The sequence below is a fragment of the Aristolochia californica genome, unplaced genomic scaffold (assembly GCF_029961685.1).
Source record: "Aristolochia californica isolate CCGP_79_NKW_82.1479 unplaced genomic scaffold, dmAriCali1.0.hap1 SCAF_2, whole genome shotgun sequence".
NCBI classification, from domain to species: Eukaryota; Viridiplantae; Streptophyta; class Magnoliopsida; order Piperales; family Aristolochiaceae; genus Aristolochia; species Aristolochia californica.
In genome coordinates this window covers 45,300,741-45,318,331 of record NW_027181881.1, presented here as the reverse complement: position 1 = coordinate 45,318,331, position 17,591 = coordinate 45,300,741, and the positions used below count along the sequence as shown (strand labels likewise).

Sequence of the window (17,591 nt, the reverse complement as noted above, 5' to 3'; positions counted from 1 at the left end):
TCTCCAGCCCCCTGATGCTTATAACTACCATTAATGCACCTATATAGAAATAGCAGAATAAATAAGCAAATACAGAAACTATGAGAGAGCGGAATAGGGGCGGTTGCTTGCTATACTCTCCTGTATAATTCTAAGATTTCCTGAACCTTATTTCAACACAAAATACAGAATTTAACTTGTGAAAAATAACTTCAAATTAAATTCTAAAAACTTATTTTGTTTCATTTATATACAACCTTAAATTTGATATTGTGCAAGTATATTAGAGTCTCTAATATAAAATAATATTTTTTCATTTTCAGAAAAAAGTTAAATAATTTTTTTATATTTTTTCATCAGATTTCTAAGAAAATACAATAAATAATAATAAAACGGCAATTTTGGAAGAGTATTTTAATTTTATACACTATTGTAACGTTTCCTGCAAAATCAAGAGTGATGAAACGTTACCCACAACGTAACGCGCGCACCGTTTGGGTGAAACGAGTCGCGAATCGGTCTACCGAAAGAACAAAAAGGAGGGAAGCATGGCAGGAAGGTAGTGGTGTAATTTTGTGAATGGAAAGGATAAAGCCACATAAGCAGTCCTGTCCTGTGAGCAGACGGGCAGATTTCCGATCAGCTGAGCTTCTTCTTCTCTCTCTCTCTCACTGAATGCAGCTTACAACCAAAGGAAAAAAACCTCCGTCTACATTCCTCCTTTCCAAGCCTTATCTTCCACACAGAGCAATGCGACGGCTACCATGAAAGAGCTCCTCCACCTCCACACGATCGCTGCCTCTCCACATCCTCTCTCCAAACCATCTCATTTTTCTCTCCCTAAACCTTCTCCATCTTTCCTCCCCTTCTCTTCTTCCTCCTCTTCCAAAGCCACCTCCCTCCCCAGAAAACCTCCCAAAACCCCGCAGCTCCCAGCCGTGCCCCACGAAGACCCCCAGTCCCAGTTCCCGGAGAAGGCCCTCTACCTTGACTCTCTCGGCCTTGACCTTCTCGCTCTCGTCGACGCCCATCCGCCCATCGTCTCCGCCCCCCTCTCCGATATCAAGGCCACCCTCGACTTTCTCCGCTCCTTCGGATTCTCGGCGGCGGACCTCCGCCGCGTTTGCTCCATGTGCCCGGAACTCCTCGCATCCACCCCCGCCAATATTCTCCCCGTATTCACCTTCCTCCTCCGCGAGGCCCGCGTCGAAGGCCGCCACCTCCGCCGTGTCATCCTCCGTCGTCCTAGATTACTCGCCTGCGATGTGCATAGCCGCCTCCGCCCCACCCTCTACTTCCTCCAGATGATCGGGGTCGAGGATGTTTCAAAGAATACCTCTCTCCTTTCTTGTAGTGTCGAGGACAAATTCGTTCCCAGGATTGAGTACCTCCAGAGAATTGGGTTCTCAAGGAGGGATGCGCTTTCGATGTTTAGGCGATTTCCACAGCTTTTCTGTTACAGTATCAAGGAGAACTTCGAGCCGAAGTTCGATTACTTTGTGGTAGAGATGGGGAGGGATTTGCAAGAAATAAAGAAATTTCCGCAGTACTTCTCTTTCAGCTTGGAGAACCGGATAAAGCCAAGGCATCGTATGTGTGTTGAGAAAGGGGTGTGTTTCCCCCTCCCTATTATGTTGAAAACGAATGATGAGAAGTTTCGCATTCGTTTGGAGGTATGTATTGGTTCTTCTCCACCACTGAGACATTCGCCTTTGTGGTCTGTCGCGACCGAGTCTGCTGAACACTCTGATGATTGAATTTTCCCCGGAAAATTGGATTGGTGACTATCAGGATCTTGGTGTACCCCGTATATTTCTGTGTTCAATGTAGATGGGAAAATGTAAATTCCTTCTGCTTATAATTCACTTGGCTTGTGAGTAGCCTCATTGAAATGGAAAATCACTCTCAAACTTGATTCTGTTTGACAAGCTTTAAGATAAATGATTCAAAAAAAAAAGTCAATTAATCCACATTTTTTAACTACTGTTAGCTTTTGTTGCTCTAACAACAGAGGTTCTCGATGTGATTTCTATTAGGCTACTGTTCAATTTATGAGGATGAGCTTTCCTGATACAACTGCAAATTGTGGACCTTGGTTGCAAAAATTTTGAGGCCAAAACATCTTTTATTGGTGTTTCTGGTCTCATAGGGGGGAGTTTTGCTCCTTGTTTCTTGTTTTAGTGAAGGTCCCTGTGTGATGCCAGTTAGCATCAGGATTCAGGTTTAATCAACCTGTATAGCTAGCTTCCTTTACAATTTGACCTGTCTGTCTTTAATCTTGATTCTTCTATCTATCTTTGGTTTCTACATATCAACTTGTTTATGGTGCCTTTTCTCCCGAAGGAGGATTCAATATCTGATGAAAGAGAACAGGTGTTCTAGTTGCATCTACCTCATTGTCACATTAATGAACTCGTTTACTGTTGATTTTGAGATTGTAAGAACAAATGGATTTTTTTCAGCAGAGTTAAGGTTGTTGCCTGTTTTCTTTCATGGCCATAAACGAGTGCACGGACGACCAATTCTTCACTTGAACTCAGCTGTGATCATGCTCCCCTGTAAGTTGCACGAAAATGCTGAAGCATTCTAACTTTTTGCTTGTATGCTTGGTTACAGTTTACAGCTAGATTTATAGGACTTTGGGGCAGCATGAGCTCCCTGGTTCCTATTGAGCACGAACAGGTTTCTAACTGTCCAACTTCAGTTTTGCTTCAGACAGAATTAAGAGTGCTGATCTGCCATAGCTGGTCCCCTGACATCTGAACCATCTTCCTGGAGCTCTTGATTCTCTCCAAATAAGTGATATCTGAATCTTATCTGAATTAAAATTAGAACATTGGTCATGGGAAAAAAAGTTGGTTGATGCCATTATTTTTACAGTTCGACCATGGAAATTATGCCGACCGTGACTTGCTAGGTGGTCTTCCCCCTTCTTATCGATGATGGAAGGGCTCCAATCCTTGGGAGTTGGGGTTGACAAAGAAAAATGTTATTAAATAGAGGATTCAAAGTCATGACCAAAATCTTGTATATAATAACACCAAGTGCGAAGATGATCTTCATGTACATGACTGACATGATCTTCATGTTGGACATGAATTTGAACTTGAAAAATCTATTTGGGAGACTACCCTCCCCATAATCAACCGATGACTGATTCATGTCTGATTTTAATTTTATTTATAAAAAAATAAGAAGGCACGTCATTAGATCCAGTAATACTAATGGTTGAATTTGATCTAAGCCCGAACCGACCAAAACCAGTTATCCTATCGGTTTGTTGGCCAGCTCGGTTGTAATAACATTGGTGTTCATGATTGATAGGTAACATCAAATTTCGATTTCATTAGATATGTGGGTCGTTATGCCCATCTTTGTTTGCATACCTTTTGAGTTAAAACTGTTTTTCACATAATGGTGGTGGTATTATAGTATTGTGTGAAAGGTTATGTGATTTGGGTAAGAGGAACATGTCCAGTCACAAACCCACTTGTTATGTCCCTAGCTTGGGTTGGAGAACCATGATGTGAAACAGTAGTTTCTCAATTCAGTCAGCTTGGAATGTTAAATACACGGTTCAGTAACTCGATGAGTTGATTCATGAACAAGGCCACTTGATGGTTTTTTAAAAGTGCCGTTTGATCGAACATAGGGAATTAGTTTCAAATATAAATTGTAATAGACTCAGTTAGAATCAGTTGATTTCGTCCAGAATTGGTCAAACTTAGATTAAGCACAAGATTTTGAGTCCGACTAGGGGTTGATTTTGTTATGATCTTAGGTTAAGTATTTATGTTTTTTGTTTTTAACAGGTCAGTCTTTTAGGTAGTATTGGTTAAGTGTTTAATATTTGGTATCAGAACGGGCTCCTAAAGGCTAGATTAAAATTACTGGTAGGCCATAGGAACTTAACCCGGGTCCAACGAGTGTTGCTAGAGTGGGAAGATAACAGATTTATTTAATCTTGATCTGTGTCACGAGTTTGCCTTCAAATTTCCGTCGAATTGGGAGGTTTAGATCGCGGAAGCGGACCGGGTTTGGAGATTTTAGCCTCAGCAGAGCGTGTCATGTCAAGACTCGAAACACGCTCATGCATTAGAACCTGAAATATTCACTACTAAGACGTAGATAACGATTTTTCTGTTTTTGACACCTTATAGCTAGCTGGTTACTGATTCTTTGCGCAGCGTTGGCCTTTGAATCCCCGTATTCTCGCGGCAGCTTAAAACACTCGAGAGTGGAGCGGAGACAATATGACGCTTCATTGCTCTTCGTCCATCACTCCTCTTTCCGCTCTCAATTACTCGCGAAACAAGCACAACTCTGTGGCGGCGATGGGCTTTCTCTACTCGGTGTCCAGAAGCCGGGCTCCTTGTACTTTATGGAAACTCGCAGGCAGAAATTTCAGCTTCGTGTCAGGACCTACTGGGAGAATGCTTTCCAGAAAATCTCTGCAAGGTAGTTCGCTCTTGTGTTAATCTCCTTTCTGTGATTTATTTCTTTTGTTGATGGCCTTTTGATTTTGCCTGATTTCTTGGTGCATATCTATTTTATACTGAGGCGGTTAGACAACAATTTAAGAATTTGCTGCTTCTCAACTCTCTGTTGAGGTTTCTGCGGGAAAATTAAAAGTTTAGTGATCTCCTGTGATTTATAATATTTCTGAAGATTGTCTCATTGAAATGAACCTCATTTTGGTATTTCCATTGGAGACTTGACGGTGTTGTCTCTGTAGCGTATTTCGTTGAAATAGTTGGTAGGGTCAGAAAATAAATATTGTTGTATTGCAAGAATTAAAATTAGCAATAAGGCAGAAAACCTTATTCGGGACCTCTTGAACGCCAGTAAGAGGGAATGGAAGGCTGTTGATTTAGGAGGAGCTTCACGTGGTATTCTTGTCATTTGGGACAGAAACACTTTTGACATGGTATGTGGCTTAGAATGGAAGTTTTCCTGCTGCCTCAATTTCTAACTAGAAGCTCTGGTGAATTTTGAGCATCTATGCAATAAATGGTACTGCCAGGTCCAATTGTAGACGTTGGTTTGGGAAAGAGTTATGCACCATGATAAACTCTTGGAGCATGCTTAACTGTTTGGGGAGTCTAATCCTATTTGATTTTGGCACGAAAATACTGGAGATCCACAATAATCATTAATATGGGAGGGTGTGCTGATGTTGTTGGATTTTGATGAGTTCTTCTTTCCTGTGTGATAAGCACTTGGATAAGCAATCTAATATCCTATCCAGTTGGGGAGGGGGGGAGGGTTTGCAGCCACTCTTGGGTCAAGACTCCTTTCTGGTTTGAGCAGTCTGTCCGTATGACTGGAGTTCCCTAAATTTCTCAAGCAATGGTGGACTGATATCATGTGTTAGCAACTTCTTGCAACTTCACCTCCAAGCTGAAGTCTCTCAAGCTATCATGGTTGGATATAGAGAATCTATTAGTTGTTTGAAGAGTCTCTGTAGCTCTTTCCTGTTCCAGATCCTTAGCATTGACACCAGTGGAGGAACCATGTTAGGTACCCTATCTGAAGAAAATTTGTGCTCTTCTTTCAAGTATGAATTTGTATTTGTTTCTGTTGAAGAAACATTAACTTAAAAAAAAAATCTGGAAGCAGATCGCTTGACTTAAGTGCTGAAAGAGGGGGATGGTAATATTAGCTTCTTCCACTTCCATACTTCAGTACTCAGGTGCAGAAATGCCATCAATGCATTACACTTGACTGTCAGCTGGTCCCTAGCAAATCTTCTACACTAGCAGCCTTTTGCAAGTATTCTTTGTATTCTTGCCCTCTCACTGTTAGAGGACCCCCTCTTAGCATTATATTCTTTGCCTTGTTGCCTTAGCAAAATTATGTTTTTTAAAGAAAAGAAAAAAAATCGAGTGCCTAAGAGATTATCTCATGAGACGCTCTCCTGAAGGAAGTCTTACTGTCAAATTGTTGCTAGCATTGAAAACCCTTTCATTTGGTGGAGAAAAATCAAATGGCAGAGCTTAGCAGACTTTTCTCAAATTTGATATTTGACTTCTACGAGAATGGGGTTACAAACTAAAGTCTGGGAGCTTTAATCACCCTTATTCTAGAGAAAGAAGGGGTCTTTTGTCCTGGTGATTGTAGGTTGGTCAGCTTAATCCTGCCTTAGTACTTTTTGAAGGCGATCATGTTTTGCCAACTATGACATTACTATAGATTGTGTTGAAGCATTAAGGTCCCATATTCTATAGGATTCAGATTGACAACAAGAGGAGGAATAGAAAAAAGTTCCTGTTTTAGAGGTTAGAGACCAGAAGGAAGGAAGGCAATATGAAGGATGAGAGGGAGACAGGAGTTGAGAGAGAACAGAACATGACAGACAAAAGAAAGGAGCTAATGAACCTAATCTTTTTTTGCTCGAGGCCCAATGCAGTAACATTTATATTAGGTTTCTATTTACATTATGCCAAGACTACTCTTCACTTAATTATCTTAAAGCGAGGGGATTTTAGTAATTAAACAACAAATTACAGAAAATATAGAAAAAGAGATACTTTTAACTTGTTCTCCAACACTCCCTCTCAAGGTGGCACATATTGATCATAGATTTACACATTGCTATCTGTTGGGTTGGAGATATGAATATATCTGCAATCTGAGTTTTGGAAGGGACATGCTCAAGAGAGATAAGTCCATCTGTCATCTTGTCTCCTGAAAGTGACAATCTATTCAATGTGTTTCTTATGTTCATGGAAAACTGGATTGTTCATTATATGAACGGCTGTCGGATTGTCACAATGAAGTATCATAAGTTTTTCCACCTTCAAGTGCATTACTTCTGATAATGATTCCAACTATGTCATTTCTCATATTGCATGAGCTATAGCCCTATGTTTAACTTCTGCACCAGATCTTGCCACAATAAGCCACTCACCACTCTGTTTTGGCACAAGAGAAAGGGATGTTCTAACTATTAAACCCTCTCAGTAGAAGAAATTGATATTTACCCTCGGAATTGATGCAGACCTAGGGAAGAGGAAGAACCCTAGAAAAAAATCCTCTCCTGTATTTAATCTTAGTGCTTCGATAACATGTAGAAACCCAACTTGATGTAATTTAGAGAGAGAAGAAGAGAATAAAAGAAAGGAAAACGAGAGAAACTTCCAAAAGAATGGAAGTCTGTTAGAGAGCCTACACACTCTTTAACTTCTTTTATTAAGGGTTTAAGAATAGTTAAAGAAATACCCAAAATGTCCCTCATTTGAGCATACATAAAATGTAAAACTGATAAAACAGAAAGTAAGAAGACTACGAAGCCCTACAAAACATGTAGCCAACCCACATATACATAACAAAGAAGAGAAGAGACCATATTACATATAGAAGACTAAACTCCCCTCATATGTTCTTACAGCACTTTACTGAGAACTGAAGAAATCAGGAGTACTTTCTGTTGATGAGCATGTTATAGAACTTTGCACCAAGCACAACGAAGGTATCACAAAGAAATGAATAAATAAATAAATAAATTAGTTTGATTACAGAATAGACAAAACAAACTCCACACTATTGGCTAAAAGTGAGTTACTTCAGGCCCCGAATAAGAGATGAAAGAAACACCCAGCCCAGCAAAAGTTAGAAAACAGGCACTAAAATACACTATAAAAACATTTTAACGCTCATTGTTGTTTGTAAATGTGACATGACAATGACTGGAAGAAAGGTACTTATTTTTTGGTTTGTACATCAGTTATTCATTGGATTTTGTCTTATTATGCTTTTTGCATGTTGCAGTGAGGTCGATTGCTAGCCCCACAGAAACAGTTTCAGGGTTTGAGGAGATGGTTGCAGGCACCCAGCGAAAATATTATATGTTAGGTGGAAAAGGGGGTGTTGGAAAAACAAGCTGTGCTGCATCTCTAGCTGTGAAGTTTGCGAATCATGGCCATCCTACTATTGTTGTATCTACTGACCCTGCACATTCTCTGAGTGATTCTTTTGATCAGGTAATCACATGTGTTGATTTTTTACCTTTTTTAGTAATTTAGTGGTCCTTTTCTTGTGAGAGCTTAAATGTATGGCATTTTGTACTTTCAGTAAGAAGGTTTCCATCAATTCTTCTGAATGTTCAAGAACCTGTTCCATGTCTACTGTTATCAACTTTGGATTTAAAGTTTGTACAACTACTTTTTCCAGTGCCAAGTGATACACCTCAAGGACGATGTACTTCCTTGTAACCATTTTAAATTTGCTTTGTGACAATGTCTGTTCACTCTACTCTGTTTGTAGGATTTGAGAGGAGGGATGTTGGTACCTGTTGATGGATTGGATTCTCCATTGTTTGCTCTTGAGGTGAGTGTTGTGGACATGTCTATGAAGAGATTTGTTATATATATTATTTAAAATTTATTAAATTGCTGCTATTTTCACAGATCAATCCAGAGAAAGCAAGGGAAGAATTCCGCAGTGTGAGTCAGAAAAACGGAGGAACTGGGGTCAAAGATTTTATGGATAGTATGGGCCTTGGAATGCTTGCTGATCAGGTTGATGTCAAAATCCTTTGAGGAATTTTCAAAGTGTAGTTTTTTTATCAGATTTGTTTACTTACTTTTCCATAGCTAATTTAGGAAATCTACATTGAGGATGATATGAGCAGTGCCTTGAACTTCTTGAAAAATAGACTCCCTATTTTAAAAATGGAGTATCTAATAACAAAATTTTCTAGACAGAGCTGTTTTTTATTTTTGCTTTTCTAGGTGCCCTTATCCATGCTATTTTGTACTCCTTTTTAGTTTCCTTAATGGAGTTTTTGTCATTGTTCAAGATAAAAAAGAATTGAAAATTAATGTTGGTAAGTAAAATAGTTCCCCTGGTCTTTCTATAGATGTACATGTGCTCCATATCTTAGGTTAGTTGTCTGAGAGTGACAGTTGTTGTGTTTGGAAGGATAATCTCACATTGATTTAGGCTTGAAAAATCTTATCCTTCTTAGTTGGGAATAGGCCTCTAACTTCGGCTCATCATTTTGGGTGGAATTAGCCGAACTTTAATATGGTATTAGAGCAACTCTAAACCATGTTTATGTTTTATGAGGCCTTTGTGTTTGCTTTCTATGGTCCATGTGTGTATGTTTTCCATGTGTTGAGTCAGTTTATAGGTTTAGGCTTGGATGTCATGGGATTGGTGGGTAAAGAAGGTCCACTATTAAATAGTTGTACATGTGCTTACCGTTCAGGCTAGTCATCTGAGAGTGAGAGTTGTTAAGTGTGTGCAAATAATACCACATTAGTTTGGGCTTGAAATAACACTATGCTTATTATTTGGGAAGAGGCTTGTTAAGTATTTTGGGAGGAATCCAACCAACTTTAACTACTATAACAAACATATTCAGTGCCTTAAATTTGTTATCAGCTCTCTGATTTCAGGAGTGACCCTTTTACTTAAATATCTCAAGCATCTTTGACAAATCTTCTCTGTCATCCTCTTCATTAACTAGTTGCTTTATCCTGCTTGATAAGTTGGGAGAACTCAAACTAGGGGAACTCCTGGATACACCTCCTCCTGGACTTGATGAAGCAATCGCAATTTCCAAGGCATGGGTTCCGGACTACTATGTTTGAAAGGCTTTTGTTTGTTTTTCCTTGTGTTCTGTCACTTCCTGATTTGTAGCTATGTGACCCTAATCTGTGACAGTGTGACAGGTCATGCAATTTGTTGAATCTCCGGAGTATAGTATGTTTAGCAGAATAGTTTTTGATACTGCTCCCACGGTAAGTAACATGTTATTCTTTCTTTCGTGATTCACAGTTTTTGTTCTTATTAAGGTGGTCATTACCGGTACTACTGATGGATCACTTGTTTGGTTCTTCTATCTTCTATAGGGCCATACGCTTCGGCTTCTTTCCCTGCCAGATTTCTTGGATGCATCAATAGGCAAGATCTTGAAGGTATTGTTGTCAAAGTTGGGAGTTCCTATCATCTACTAAACACATTTGATGCTCATAGGAAAACAATAATGTAAGGTGGCATAATGTGGAGATAGCCATAAAAAGGAAGTGGGTATTGAAGACAATATTACAAAATGAATGGGAGGCATCGAAGAATGAATCCTGAAAACTAAGAAAAAAGGGAAAACTTTAGAGGAAGAAAGTGGAAGAGAAGAAGAAGAAGAGAGGGGAGAGAAAAATTGCGTTGGTCGATCCCCGACTCCTTGTATTAAACAGCTTAGTGGTTACAAGATGAAATGACCATAATACCTCTATTACTCTTATCTCACTTACAACCATAAAACAACAATGAAAAAAGATGAAAATTACACCTGTGAACATATCTAATTAACATCTTCCTCACTAGAACTTAACACACAATAAACTAGTAAAATCACCAAAATACCCATGAACTTTAACAAATCCAATAAATTTTCTTAGAGATCATATCTTCTAGCAATTGAGGTTTATACAAGATCCAATTAGTTGTTCTAGGACCTTCTTTGCTACCATGTTAAGCATGGGCTTCATAGTTTCTGTAGAATGTAGAAGATGTACGATGTGTATGCTGTAGAGAGAGTGAGAGTTCTCCTTTGGTTAAGTTGAGTCAATTATAAAGCTGCATTGTCCAAATTGAAGCCTCATCTCATTTTATACATAACGATTTAATTATATTCTCCTTTGGTTTAGTTGAATGAATTATAAACTGCATTGTTCTTTGTAGAATTGAGTGAATTATAAAACTGCATTGTTCTTTGTAGAATCGAGTGAATTATAAAATTGCATTGTTCTTTGTAGAATTGAGAAAATTGAGAATTGAAGAAGTGGAATCAAAGATATAGCTAGACTAGGCTGTTGCACTTGCTTAATTATCATGGATTAAGGCAATGAATTACCCCTAATCCTCTTAAGTACAATCAAAGACACAAAAAACTATTTGACTCCTAACTCTCTGACTTGTAATGTCTAAGCTTAAGTTATGAGACAAATATACCCTTGAATGAAAATTAGATAAAAATAAAGAAACAAATTATACATGTATCCTTGCTTCTCACTATCTCCTAATGTTCCTCCTTAAGGTGGAGTATAGATTTCTAGTAAGCTGAGCTTGTTACATAAGATAGTGACCTCCTTTTTGGGCAGTGTCTTTGTCAAGACGTCTCCAAGTTGTTCAGATAACCTTACATAGGGTGTAGAAACCTTTCCCGATACCACTACCTCTTAGATAAAATAACAATCAACTTTTATGTGCTTGGTGTTCTCATGATATACAAGATTGTTAGCAATAAGGATTGTTATCTTGTTTTCACAATACAATTCCATAACAACAAATCCCTATTCTACCATAAGTTCTTTGATGTACATTAATTCATACATCGAGTGGACCATAGCCCTATACTTTGCTTCCTCACTAGAGCGGACTATCTCTGTTTGTTCCTGCTCTTTTAAGTCACAAGTCTCCACCAATAAAGGTATGGTTACCAGTGAAATCTTCTGGTTGTTTTACGACCAGCATAGTGAATATAAGAAAGACCCACAATTTCTAACTTTTTATGTGGAAGGAAACTCATCCCCTTTCCAAGAGCACCTTTAAGATACTTCAAGAGTTTGACCACCGGTTTGTAATGAACTTTCCTTGGTTGCTGCATGATTGACTAATAACCCCATAATATAAGCTATATTAGGATGAATAACAGTGGCATAACTTTCCAACCAATTTTGATATTTAGTTTTAGGTTTCAACTTTGGGCTCCTACCATCATGTAGATCAAGGCTAGTATCCAAGAACTTGCTTATGTCAACAAATTAGTAATGCACTTCCTTTGAGACAACTTTATACCTTATTTACTATGGGCTACTTCAATTCCCAAAAAAATTTGAATTTACCTAAATCTTTAATCTCAAAATGCTGCTTTTGAATAATCTTTGGTTTCTTAATTCCAGCCACGTCATGACAATGTCATCCATATAAACAATCATGATTACCACCTCAGATTGCTTCTTGCATACAAATATAGAATGGCTTGATTGCTCTTTATAAAAACAAAGCCTAGATGGCCTTCTTCCACTGACAGACTTATTTTCACCCCCCTAAGTGACAAACCCATGAGGTTCTCCATATATACTCTCTATGTAAATTTCCATGTAGAAATGCATTTTGATGTTCAACTGATATAGAATCCAGCCTCGATTTACAACTATATACATCATGTTCCTACTTGAACTCAATCTTGCAACTGGGTAAAAGTATCAAAATAGTCTACTCTCATATGTCTGCGTATAGTCCTTTGTACCAGTCTGGCTTTATAATTCTCAATAGTGCCGTTAGCATGATATTTTATTGTAAAGACCTAGCTGCATCTGACAGGACTCACCCAAGGGGGAGCTTCACACAACTCCTATGTCTTTCTGGACTATAGTGCTTGCATCTCCACCTGCATTGCAGACACCCACTTACTATCAACCTTGCCTTCATCGTAAGTTTTAGGAATAAAAGAGGAAGATAGTAAAAACACAAGATTGCAAAATTCAGGAGGCACATGATCAAAGGAAACATACTTAGGATGTTGTGTATAAGACCTGGCACCTTTTCTATGTGCAATGGGAATATCTAATTCAAAAGAGGAGACGTGAGGTTGATCTTCAGAAGAGTTGGGCAACTATTGAGGCACATCAAAGGCAGGAGGGTTGTCTTCATCACCGTACACACCACATTCTGGTTAGCTGGCGGCACTGCTGTGTCTTTGCCCTTGGACACTTGTAGTGGTTTGCAAGGTGCTTCTGGCTCCATACTAGGCATAAGCTCAGTAACAATGAGTGAGGGAATAGGCATGAGATCATCAAGAGACTCAATGACTTGTCCAGAAAAATAGGACTGTTACTCAAAAACTGTTACAATCCGTAGAGATATACATTTTCTTTTGCAATGGATCATAACAGTTATATTCCTTTTGAAATTTGGAATACCCAAGAAACACACATTCGCCTGCCGTTTAGAGTTTGTCTAGACTAGGTTGAGACTCATGAACAAGCATACACATCCAAAAATACAAGGATGAACAGAAAATGGAGGCACTGAAGGACATAAAACTGTCAGAGGAGATTGGACATTTAACACATCGGAAGGGACTCTATTGATTTAACAGGTTAAAAAGGAAAATTAGATGCATCAACCATCGATAAGGTTGACACAAGCAAGTATATGTTAAAAAGAAGACAACTTTAAAGCAGAAAATCCTTCTGAAATGCACTAACGACCATAGAGAAGGTACGCAGGTGCTGAACACAACTTACTGATGGGCAGGGAGTCACTTAAGCCATTACACTTAGGTAACAACATACAGAGAGGCTACCTGGAAGGTGTTGTAGGTAGAAAACTAGACTTGGAGATTTTGCTGGTCAAGAAGAACGTGAAGAGAAGACATATCTTATTTCCTTCATTTTATCATTTCATTCATTGCTCTACTCAAGCTTTAGGACAGGCATGGGTTACTGTAGTTTATTTCAGTTTTACTTATCAACCCATGCTAAGCTCACTCTTCAGCCAATATGATCCTTAATAGCACCTTCAATGCCCACTGGGCCTGGGTTACCAAGCAAGCTGTGATTAAAGTTGAACTTGTAGTGACCTGTTGGGGGAGAAGACCAGGAAACTGGAGCAGGTGGAGTATTACTGTGAAAAATTGTCAACTCAAGCGAATTCCTTCTTATCACAGAGAAAAGGCCATGAGAAAGAGACCACAAAAGAATAAGCCTGGCCATCTTTTCAATAATGCTGCAAACTGAATGCTGCGTTCCCGTAATGTTCTCAAGTTGCACTCCTTCCACAAACATCAAAGGACAGCCACTATACAGAGCTTACTTGCTTTTATTTTTATTTTTTAATATTTTTTTGTTATATTTTCGATGTTTATTCGTAGGAAGAATTGCGTCTTTTTCTCTATTTTGGTTTATGGACTTATTTTTTAGTGACTCTTTTTCGGCCTTTTCTTATGCATACTACATCTTGAGTAATGGGTTTGAGTTTGTCTATCTCAGCTTAAGAAGAAAATAGCTTCAGCAACATCTGCAATCAAATCTGTTTTTGGGCAAGAAGAACAGAAGCAGGATGCTGTAAGTCAGCGTTTGTTCACAACCCTAGCACCCCTTCACCACCACCAGTTTGTGTGGAACTTTGCTAACTATGTCTGTTTCATGTAGTCTGACAAATTAGAGAAACTAAGAGAGAGGATGATAAAAGTGCGTGAGCTCTTCCGCAATGCTGACTCAACTGAGTTTGTGATTGTTACAATTCCTACAGTAAGATTCTCAGTCTTCAAGCTATTTTCACATGCCTTTTTTTAAAAAAATTTACTTTTATTGTCATGACCGTTTTACCAGAGTCTTTTGTTTCATTAGTTTTTGCTCTGAACCTGTCTGCATTCTTTGCATGAAATGGCTTGTTACTGAAATGAAACAAAAAATGTTCCACTTCTTATCTTTTATTTCTAATGTTTCATTTTTTTTGCTGTGTACTTCGGAGGTAATGGCAATTAATGAATCATCAAGGTTAAGTGCTTCCTTGAAGAAGGAAAATGTTCCGATAAGAAGGCTTATCGTTAATCAGGTTCTTCCCCCATCTGTATCAGACTGCAAGTTCTGTGCAATGAAAAGAAAGGTATGAATGAAAAGTTTTCAGTATGGTAGTGTGGAATTTCACACTACTTCAGCCTGACAGTTTATAGTTGTTTGTTTTCTTGCAGGATCAAATGCGAGCTCTTGATTTGATCCAAAATGACTCTGAACTTAAAGGGCTGAACCTTATCCAGGCACCACTTGTTGATGTAGAGATAAGAGGTGTTCCTGCTCTAAAGTTTATGGGAGAGATGGTCTGGAAATGATTTCTTATGTGGACCAGTGAGTAATTCCATGTTCCCCATTTGATACTTTAAATGCTTCTTTCTATTGTCACATATTTACTTCATGACACAAATGGAAAAAAAATTATTCCAGCGGCTCAAGCAATTAGTTTGAACTGTTCATTCAAGATTTGTCATAAATTTACCTTCCAAATAAGTATTCAGCTGTACTTGTTCTCCTCCATTCCCTCTTATTCCTGGCACATTTTGTTTTATACTCTCTGGTGCGGATAGTACTTCTAGAGAGTACACTGACTCTAGATCCTTTACTCTAGGAAAATATTCTTGAAATCTAGATCGTAGTAAGAGATTCCACTACTACTGTCGTAAAAACATGTTATTGATCCCCAAAAAATCAGAGTGAACCAAAGTAAAGTGGATAACACTCATAGTTGAGCAGGTTAACGAAATGTTTTGTGATGCATTCCTTGATCATAGACCTCACAATGAGAAGAAGATGCTGATTGAACCAAAGAGAAAATAGTGTGAACAGTTTTTCTCAAGGGTGACCAAGCTGCAGGTGTCCCTTCATCTGTCTGGACTAAATGATGTTCTCAAGATTTAACTACTCATATATCTCTTTTTTTTATTTTCATATAGATATTCCAGGGTTTGGAGTTCAATGATGAACTGAAAATCTCTAATCTAATAGTCCTCATGTTTGTAAGATGATCCAATCCAATGATGCAACAAGTGACGTTTTAAGTTTTTTTTTTCTTTAAATGGTGAGATGCTTTTTACGTGATCATTCATTTTATGATTTGATGACTTTAGGCTCAAATTGATAAACTGTCTTAATTGATAAGGTAATAATGTTTTCATGAATATTAGCTTATCCTCTAAGATTACCACTTTTTGTCTTCCAAATTGCTCTCAAGTTTGGAAGTGCAGATATGTGTTTTCGTTAACTTGGAAATGAAAAATATGTTGCACCTTATTTGGTTAAAGGTTTTACTTTAATAAAATTTTTTGAAGTATTTTAAAAATATTTTGAGGTCCAAATTGGCCAATTATTCTTGCTCAGTGGCGGCCTCTCAGTACTGGCTGTCACATATCCTAGTATGATACTTCTCGTATTTCCAGCTACTAAGTATCGAGAGCCCTGTTTTGGGGCACTTCGTTTGAACTGTAGATTTATCTTTATCTCTACAATGATGTGAATGACTAGACAGAGAAGTTGATATGAATTGCTAGTGATCGAATAGCATCTGAAGAGAGTTTGTATATGCGGGTTTTTTGAAGTGTAATTAGATTGTCCCATTTTTCTCTAGTTCTGTGCTTTTTTTTTTTCCTTATTCACCAGAAGTTGTTTGTGTTTAACTATCATGTTTTCCTTTCACTTATAATTGTTAACGGTCATAGGAGTGCTATTTTGTTCTTATGTAAAACTCTTTTTGTTCTCTTGTTTCAGCTTGAATCGCATACGACGCGTATCATGACTGGGCAACGGTCTTTCTGAATTTCTTCATGGAGTGAATTGGCGGTAAGTTTTGCAAAATGGTGATTATAATCTTTAATGTCTTTCTAACATGTAAAAACTGAGCGATTTTACTGAAATGAAAATGAGAAGAGGAAGATGGAATGGGGTCTGATTATATCAAATGTCATTGGTTTCATGAGCTTTCCATGGTTCTTTCCTGAAAAACTAATGACAGTATAGAGGAATGACAACATTACAGAATGTATATTATCCTGCTAAGAGCATTTTCTATGAGGTTTTGAGTGGAAACTGATGAAATGAAGTTCATCTCATTCTTTCATCGAGCTCCAACTTTTATTGATCAGCTTATTCAAGTCCAAGTGGTGGTGAGGCAGTTAATTGTTTCTTCGCGTGACTTGCTTTCAGCTGGAAAAGCAGAACTTGCCTGCACTAATATAAGAGAATCAGACCTTGTTAACGGCTAAACTCTGTTTTCTCTTACTCTCGTTTTGTGTGTACTTCCGTTCAGTTGGTATTCATTGATTTCTGAATTTCTCGTCTCCTTCTACAACCACTCTATTGGGTTCAACCAGCCCGCTAGCCAATCCGGTCCAACGCAAATTTAATGACAACGACACACTGTACTAATAGGCTTGGTTTTTAGTTCATTGTTGTTGTTTTCAAAATAGAAAAAGAAAAAAACGTTTATTATTGATATACTGAATATTTTTTCAGGTTGACACAGCTCAACACTACATGTACTGGTCAATAAATCTCCATTTTCACTAATCCGATGTAGTATAGGGCCTGAGATGTGAAACCTTCAGATAAAAACCATGTCTCCACGAGCAGGGTCTAACTTTTCACACCCTCATTTTCCCAAAACGTTGTCCTTCTTATCGTTAGTCTGAGGTTTCTTCTTTCTTTTCCTGTACCTTTTTATGCTAACCATTTCATATGAACCATTCCGTTTCCATTTCCTAAATGCACTAATTTATGTCTTTTGTTATATCAATTTTTCTATTGGATGATATTGCTCCAATGCTACCTGGGATCTGAAATGAATGAATGCAGTAATCCACATGGTAGAATAGCAAGGAATGACAAAGCATCAAGCAGAATTGGGTTGCATATCCCCAAGTATTTGACACCCGTACTTTTTTTACAAGTTTGATTGGTAAAAAAAACAATGAGAGAAAGCATTCTTGTTTCGCAATTGTAAGTAATGATTTATTATGTTATGATTCAATCTAAACCTACAATAATATTAGGTATATTGGGTTTCAAGTAACATAACTCATTGATAAAAATTATGATTTCAAAGCCAAACAC

General features: G+C 38.0%; 2 protein-coding genes across 2 annotated transcripts; both read left to right on the top strand.

The window, feature by feature from the left end:
- The first annotated feature begins 616 nt into the window (after positions 1-616).
- LOC137956922 (protein SEEDLING LETHAL 1, chloroplastic-like) lies at positions 617-1,933 on the top strand. The gene has a single exon (XM_068804591.1). The coding sequence runs from the start codon at positions 744-746 to the stop codon at positions 1,734-1,736; it is 993 nt and encodes a 330-aa protein (XP_068660692.1). The 5' UTR covers positions 617-743; the 3' UTR covers positions 1,737-1,933.
- Positions 1,934-4,153: 2,220 nt separating this feature from the next.
- On the top strand, positions 4,154-16,559 carry LOC137955537 (ATPase GET3B-like). The gene is made up of 12 exons (XM_068802525.1): positions 4,154-4,437; positions 7,750-7,961; positions 8,245-8,307; positions 8,388-8,498; positions 9,474-9,548; positions 9,657-9,725; positions 9,837-9,902; positions 13,980-14,054; positions 14,142-14,240; positions 14,464-14,598; positions 14,684-14,837; positions 16,251-16,559. Exons 1-11 carry the CDS (start codon positions 4,233-4,235, stop codon positions 14,819-14,821), a joined length of 1,248 nt encoding a protein of 415 aa, XP_068658626.1. The 5' UTR covers positions 4,154-4,232; the 3' UTR covers positions 14,822-14,837; positions 16,251-16,559.
- Positions 16,560-17,591: the final 1,032 nt, after the last annotated feature.